The sequence below is a fragment of the Rhinolophus sinicus genome, linkage group LG03 (assembly GCF_036562045.2).
Source record: "Rhinolophus sinicus isolate RSC01 linkage group LG03, ASM3656204v1, whole genome shotgun sequence".
Taxonomy (NCBI): domain Eukaryota; kingdom Metazoa; phylum Chordata; class Mammalia; order Chiroptera; family Rhinolophidae; genus Rhinolophus; species Rhinolophus sinicus.
In genome coordinates this window covers 62,306,134-62,313,891 of record NC_133753.1, presented here as the reverse complement: position 1 = coordinate 62,313,891, position 7,758 = coordinate 62,306,134, and the positions used below count along the sequence as shown (strand labels likewise).

General features: G+C 41.3%; 1 protein-coding gene across 30 annotated transcripts in view; it reads right to left on the bottom strand.

The window, feature by feature from the left end:
• Positions 1-572: 572 nt before the first annotated feature.
• PPIP5K1 (diphosphoinositol pentakisphosphate kinase 1) overlaps positions 573-7,758 on the bottom strand; it is a 38,768-nt gene continuing 31,582 nt past the window's right edge. For 11 of the 30 annotated variants that reach the window (XM_074327835.1, XM_074327833.1, XM_019725359.2 and 8 more), the window contains 2 exons: positions 4,841-4,954; positions 573-2,461 (listed from right to left, as the gene is read on the bottom strand). In XM_074327835.1, the coding sequence (XP_074183936.1) occupies positions 1,632-2,461; positions 4,841-4,954 (944 nt within the window). In that variant the 3' untranslated portion in view covers positions 573-1,631. The remainder of the gene's footprint in view (positions 2,462-4,840; positions 4,955-7,758) is intronic. The other 19 variants (XM_019725351.2, XM_019725356.2, XM_019725358.2 and 16 more) reach the window with 3 other exon arrangements.

Genomic DNA, 7,758 nt, shown 5'->3' with positions numbered 1-7,758 from the left:
CCTCGGATAGGGTGACACCAGAGGTAAGGAACTGAGGGGTCCTAAGAGATCCAGAGCCTATTGAGGGTATAAACACATCTCACCTGTGCAGTTAGGATTTTCGTGGATGAAACCCTTTATAGTCCTGGGTATGTCAGAAGAAGCCAAGTTGTGAATGGGACTACCCGGGCAGGGGCATATGCCAGCCCTCCCAATGTTCTGGGCTCTCCCAATGTGAAGGTGTCAAGGGGGTAATGAAAGAGCGTAACCCCTTTATGTCAATACTTCCTGATACTCCAAAGCATCAGAGTAAAAAATTAAGAGGGTGACTCCAGGGATCTGGTGAGAAGACATTGTATACCCCCCGGTGCTTCACAGAGACATAACCTCTCTCCCCCGCAACACGACTTATTAAAGCAGAGAGGGTGGTGGGCTGATTACAGTAGGGACCTCCTGGGATGCCTCTAGATTTTCATAGCCCGTTCCTGCTCATCTACAAAGGCTTTTGGCTGGCTCAGATTAATTCAGTCACAGACGTGATTAACTTTGTCATATTCATTCTTGAATTTACGAAGACATCACCACCACTACCATTCTCATTATTTCGTATTTATTGAGCACTCATAATGTTCTGCCCCCCCCACTCCAATGACCACATTACCTGTCCTACCCACCCCCATTCCCATCCCCAGATCTTTGGGAAAAGCTTCATAATCACACCTGGCCCTAAAGACACGATATAAGTACAAACCTCTTGGGGACGCTGGAGTGTTTGGTCTTTGGCCAGTCTGTCCCTGGCACTACAGAAATGTGTGTGTGTGTGTGTGTATAATCTTTGCACATGTCTGTACAATATCAATCTTTGCTGATTGCTTAAAATAGAACCTGATTTTCTCTACTACAGCATCTCCTAAACCAAAAAGCCCCACAACAAAAGGAGGCCCAGCTTCATAGACTGGCCAAGAACCCCCAGAGCATTTTAAGTAAACACTCTGAAATGTTCACAGCAATCTAATACCTATTTTTCCAGAGCTATTGCCCAAAAGAACAGGACTGGGGCAGAGGGGGCACTTGGGGATGATATGGAAATACCCATAAGCCCAGTCTAAAGATTAGTGGCCATGATGGATGTTTGGGAAAGGGACTCCTTTTTTTCCCAGACATTTCAGACAGCCATCCTGGGCCCACCTGAGGAGTGCAAGCAAAGACCAGAGTCCCCCTGAATGCACATATGGTCTAAGGGTACCCAGAGAGGTTGTGAGCGTTCCCTCAGAAAAGTGGAGACCTCGGAGTCCCCTTTTGCACTTGCTGTTCCCAGATGGTGTCTTCAGCAGTTAAGAGGCATTTCCTTTAACAAGCTGGGATTTCCTAGGATGCTCAGAGGAGGCTGGGTAATGATAGACCAGCCCACCCCTTGAAGGAAATCCTATGCAAGTCTAATGGCTTGGTGAGGAGTCAATGACGGCTTTGAGTGTGAAATTGGCCCCGTACCAAGCCCAGCTCTGACACAGGTATGCTTCATGCCAAGAGGACTGCTTCCTCAGACACCTCTGGTGAGATCCAAGGCCTTACGCTGGCAGGTGAGTTAGCCAACAGAACAAGTTGCTAGCTCAAATGGCTGGTATAGTGTAACACCACTAATGAGAAAAGGATTAATCACACGTTGCTGGTGGAAGAGGTGAGTTCTGGTCAGGGGCTAGAGCCTGGCTCTGAAGGTTTGGATCACCAGATGGATGCTGGGCTTGGGGAACACCCTCTCTGGGCAGCTGGTCAGTCACCTCAGGGACCACCCAGGACTGCTGATTAACCTCCTCAGGGACCTCCTGGGGCTGCACATCACTCTCCTCAGGGAACTCTTGCGATGGTGTATCAACCTCAGGGATGTCCTGAGACAACAGATTGATTGCAGAAGGCTCTGGGGCCAGCCTGCCAACCTCCACAGAGAACTCCGGGCATGGCTGGCTGAGCTCCTCAGGGATCTTCTGGTAAAGCTGGCAAGCTTCCTCAGAGACTTTCTGGCACAGTTGGCTGGCTTTCTGGTATGGCTGGCTGATCTGAGGGACCTCCTGGAGTGTCTGGTTAACATCATCATGGGTCTCCTTGCATGGCTGGCTGCTGTCAGGGACCTCCTGACATGGCTGGCTGGCCTCTTCAAGGATGTCCTGGCACGGCTGGCTAACGTCAGGGACCTGCTGGCATGTCTGGCTGACCTCCTCAGCAACCTCCTGGCGTGGCTGCCTGGTCTCCACAGGTGCTTCCTGTGGGGACAGGTTTGGTTCAAAAGACTCTTGTTCCCCTTCTATGGGGAGCTCTTGTGCCCCATTCCCACGGGCCTCCTGGAACAGCCCAAGGCTTTGCCGTTCTTCACTCACAAGTGAACGTAAGGAGGATTGATCACTGAAGCCAAAATGGCAGTTACCATCCACTGCAGTAGGGGAGGAAGGACCAGCACTGGACACAGTGCTGGAAGGGCCGCTGCTGTCTGTAAAGCAAAGTCAGGAGACCGAGTCAGGCAAGCTGGAACAGTAGGCTCTACTCTATATACGTACTTCAGGTGCCAGAATAGATGGCCTATATTCCTCATGTCTTGGGGAAAGACGGTCTGAATTCTAAGTTATGCAGAGACTCCTAAGTTAGCCCAGCTCAGAAACTGTTACTCTGGCCTAATGTACACTACAGGAGTAGAACTCAGGTACATCTAAGACTTTAGGAGCAAGTACTGAGGCCCATTTCACCCAGTTCCTTCACAAATATATCCTTATCCCAATTCCAAATTCACATGATCCCTCATTCATACTTTCAAGCACATGAACACTTATCCCCGTGGTTCATAATTAGGGTTACATATCAAAATTATGGGAAATTTTTTAAAAACATACAAATTTCCAGGTTCCATCTCCAGAGATTCTAATTCTGTAGGTTTAGGGTAAAGATGTAGGGTGGAGAGGGGGATGAGGGCAATATATTTTGTTGAAACACTCCCAATTAAATTTGATCCATCTTTGGTTACGAATCATTTCTTTAAAGCAATCAACATATTTTTGAGGCAGAGGTAATCATTGTTTATAGCCCAAGATACAACTAAGCAGAAGAATGTAGCAAAACCGTGTGAATCATAACAGTAGAAAGGAAAATGATTTACCCGGAGATGGAGGACCGCCATGGAATTCCTAAATGGCAGCAGTTCTTAATTAACCTTTCTGACCTTTGAAACTAATGAAAGTCATGGACTATCTTCTCAGAGAAATGTACATATGGATATTCACACTAATCTTTACATATAATTCCTGGGGTTCACAGATTTTATCCTGAAATCCATCCATAGATTCAAAGTTAAGACCCTGTAAGTACTGGAACAACTTTACAGGTTTGTGGATATTATATACATAGAAAATATAAAATCCAATTTCCCAGATCCCGACAGTAGTAAAATGAAGGCCTTACAGTCTTCAATTACACTGTGGGACAATTCCTACCCCAACCTCTCCTTCTTCATTGACCTCTAGTAGGGGACTAATCTACTTTTCCCTTTGTACATATTATACTTATTGATGGTATTATAACTTTATATCCAAAGCACTATAATAGCAACAATTACATATTCTGGAAACAGAGGACATTTGAATATCTTGTCATCAAAGAGAACCTGGAAAGATTAAAAGCCTGAGTCTGCAAAGGCTCAGTCATTCACTGCGTTTAAGTTATGCCCATTATCTCTTTTCTGTAAAGGATCACAGGAGGCATGCTTCAAGCAGGAAAAAAAAAAAAAAAAGGAGGAACATAGTTTTGAGACAATAAGGCTTATTCAGGGCAGAGAGACAGACCTTAAAGAAAATGCTTACCAATGAGGCTACACACCTGATACTAAGATTTCAACAACAAAAAAAAGCTGTAAGCTAAATTCTCTCAAGTATAGACATAGCCCTAATATTCAGCTAGTAGTCTAATTCAGGCAAATCAAAGAGGTCATACAGAAATATAAGTGGGAGAGGGACAAGACGGGTATAGAACCCAAAAACAATACAGGACAGAGGTAAAATGGGGCAATGGCAAGATGCGTATAGGATAATCTGAAATTCAAGGGAAGAATTCTTGACGTCAGGAAGACACAATGCAAGACACAATGCAAGAATAAGGGCAAAATTCTACAACTGTTTACCCCAATGCTGAAATATGAATCTTTGTCTAAGTCCTATCCAAGTAAAATAGTGAACGGCATGTTTGAGTTGTTATTCCCTCGAAGCGGGATGAATACGGAAAGGATGCCCTATCACTGGTGTCTTTGGCCCCTATCTCCCCTCTGACCACCACTGGGATCTCCTCCTCCCTACAATTACCCTAAGAACTCCTTGTGGCTCCGTTGTTTACACTGTTACCAAGGATAATTAGTGATAGGCTAGAGACTATAAAGAAGAGATGGGAAAAAGTAGCATCTCAGCTTGAACGAACAACTGAGAACAGACAACTTGAGAGAAAAGATACGTAGAAAGTAGTACCGGGTTCTAGTTTCCTCCTCCCAACTTTTCTATATATCCAGGTTTCCTCCTAAGTCATCTTTCCTTGAGGAAGCTGTAAAGACCAAGTAAGAATCTGAGGAGAATGAAGTCTCCATCCTTTCTTCCCCAAAGGACCCTCTCAACCACTATCTTTAGGAGCCTCTCCAATGAGATGGAGGGGACACGGGGGACAGAGCTGAGGAGACAGTCAACAGGCCCTCCCGTCATCTTGGAAAAGGCAGATGAGACTGCTTCCCTGACTGGTTATTCCTGGTCTTTTCACCGTCCTCTTCGTTTCCCTCATGTGACAGGTCTCACTCACCAATTCCTCCACCCCTTTTGGCAGTTCCAGAAGGATTACTTACACCAAGGGGGCTTCTCAGAGCGCTGCCGGAGTTGTGAAGTAGGTGAATGAAGAGTACGGGGTGGAGAAAACGGGCTATCTGAGGCCTGGTTGCTGTGCATAGAGTCGAAGAGGGCTGGATAGGTGGGGGAGACAGAGGAAAGAAAAAAAAAGAAGCATATGAGGAAGAATCCAAGAGCCACAGGTTCTCAACATAAGTCAAACCCAACTTATACTTCCTCAGGTTGAGAAGGAGCATCCTAGAGACTCTTCACACAAATTATTTTCAATATTTTAAACTTTTATTATGAATATTTTCAAATAATATTTTTTTAAAAGTTGTTGAAAGACTAGTACAATCAATACCCATACTCTCACCTCCTATATTTAACACGTTAATACATGTCAACATTGTGATAAACTTATTTCGTCTATTTCTTCATGCTGAAGTTCTCCGAAATAAATGATAGACATTATGAAATATTTTTACTTCCAAATGTTTAATACAAGGAATTTTTCCTACCTACCCATATACCATTAATAAACTTAACAAAATTAAAAATCCTAATATCATGTAATATCCAGTCTATGTTCAAATTTCCTCCAATTATTCTCAAAATGTCTTTTAGAGTAAGATCCAAACATGAACAATGCGTTGCATTTTATTATGCCTCCAAAGTCTCTTTTAATCTAGAATAGTGTCCCCCATTTATTTTTTTCATAGTGACTTTGGATTTTTTCCAGTCTAATAGGTGAGAAACGATATCTTAGCAGTTTTAATTTGCACATTTCTTATGATCAAGGTTGAGCATCATTTCATATGTATAATGGCCATCTACATTTCTTTCTTCATAAACTATTCTTTTTTTAAATCACTTTTGGTTTTTTCCTTATTGATATGTAAGAGCTCTTTGTACTTTAGGATGATTAATCCTTTATGTGATATAAATTGCAAAACAAAATTTTCTTTGCTTATGATATTGCTATTGGTTTTGCTTGTTTAAAAAACATGTTTATATGGCTTCATTTAGGAATCTTGTCCTATTGTCTCCCAAATTTGAGTTTGAGTCAGAATTAGAAAAAAAAGAATTTATCACCACCACCCCTGTTTACTTTTACTACTTGCATAGTTTAATTTTTTTCAATTGAGGTGAAATCCACATAACATCAAGTTAACCATCTTAAAGGGTATAATTCTGTAGCATTTAGCACACCCACAATGCTGTGCATCACCTAAATCTAGTTCCAAAACATTTCCATCACCCCAAAAGAAAACCCATATCCATTAAAAAGTCACTCTTCATTCTACTCTACCTCCCCAACCCCTTGAAACCACTAATCTGCTTTCTGTCTCTCTTCTGGGTATTTCATATAAATGGAATCATACAATATGTAACTTTTTGTGTCAGGCTTCTTTCACTTGGCATGTTTCTGAGGTTCACATCCTAGGGGGTGTGAAGTGGTATCTTGTGGCTTTTGATTTGCATGTGACTACTGAGGGTGAGCATCTTTTCATGTGCTTCTTGCCTATTTGTATTTCTTTGCGGAACATCTATTCAAGTTATTTGCCCATTTTTTAATTGTATGGTTTGTCTTTTTATTGTTCTGGACCCTTATCAGATACACGACTTTCTCCATTTTTGTAGGCTGCCTTTTCGCTTTCTTGTAATGTCCTTTGATGCACAAAAGTTTTTAACTTTGGTAAAGTCTAATATATCTATTTTTCTCTTTTGTTGTTTGTGTTTTTGGTCTAAGAATCAATTGTCAAATCTAAGGTCATGAAGATTTATCTTAGGTCTTCTAAGAGTTGTATAGTTTTAGTTCTTATATTTAGGTCATTGATCCATTTTGAGTTAATTTTTGTATATGGTGTGAAGTAGGAGTCCATCTTCATTCTTTTGCATGTGGCTATCCAGTTGTTCGCACCATTTAGTGAAGAGACTATTCCCCCCCCCTTTTGGTTTTGACACCCTTGTTGAAAATCAAATGGCCATAGAAGTGTGGGTTTATTTCTGGATTCTAGATTCTATTCCTTTGGTCTATATGTTTATCTTTATGGCAGTATCACACTGTTTTGATTACCGTAGCTTTGTATTAAGTTTTAAAATCAGAAAGTGTGAGTTATTCAACTTTGTTTTTCTTTGTCAAGAATCTTTTTGCTATTCAGGCCCCTTTGCATTTCCCTATGAACTTGGGGAGGGTCAGCTTTTCCACTTCTGCAAAAAAACCTTTTTCCACTTCTGAAAAAAAAAAGTGCACTGGAATTCTGATAGAAATTGCATTTAATCAACAGATCACTTTAGGAAGTATTGCCATCTTAACAATATTATGTCTTCTACATGAACACGGAATGCCTTTCCGTTCATTTAGGTCTCCTTTAATTTATTTCAGCAATGTTTAATAGTTTTCAGTGTACAAGTCTTTAAACTTCTTGGTTAAATTTGCTCCCAGTTATTTTATTCTTTTGGGAGCTATTATAAATGATATTGTTTTCTTAATTTCCTTTCTGTTCATCGTTGGTGTATAGAAACACAATTGATTTTTGTAAGTTTATCTTGTACCTGCAACTCTGCTGAATTTGTTCGTTAGTTCTGGTAGTTTGTGGCTTTTTCTTTGCCATTTTCTCCAAATATGAGAACCATGTCCTAACTATTTGCAGAGGACTATGTCCTAACTATTTGCAGAGGACTATGTCCTCTGCAAAAAGATAGTTTTACATCTTCCTTTCCAATTTGAATACTTTTATTCCCCTTGCCTCATTGTTCTTCCTACAACTTCCAGTACAATGTTGAATTGCAGTACTGAAAATAGGCATCCTTGTCTTGTTCCTGATCTTGGAGGGAAAAATTTCAGTCTTTCACCATTGAGTATGATGTGTGCTATGGATTGTTTGTAAATGCCCTTTATCATGTTAAAGAAGTTCCCTTCTATTCCTAGTTT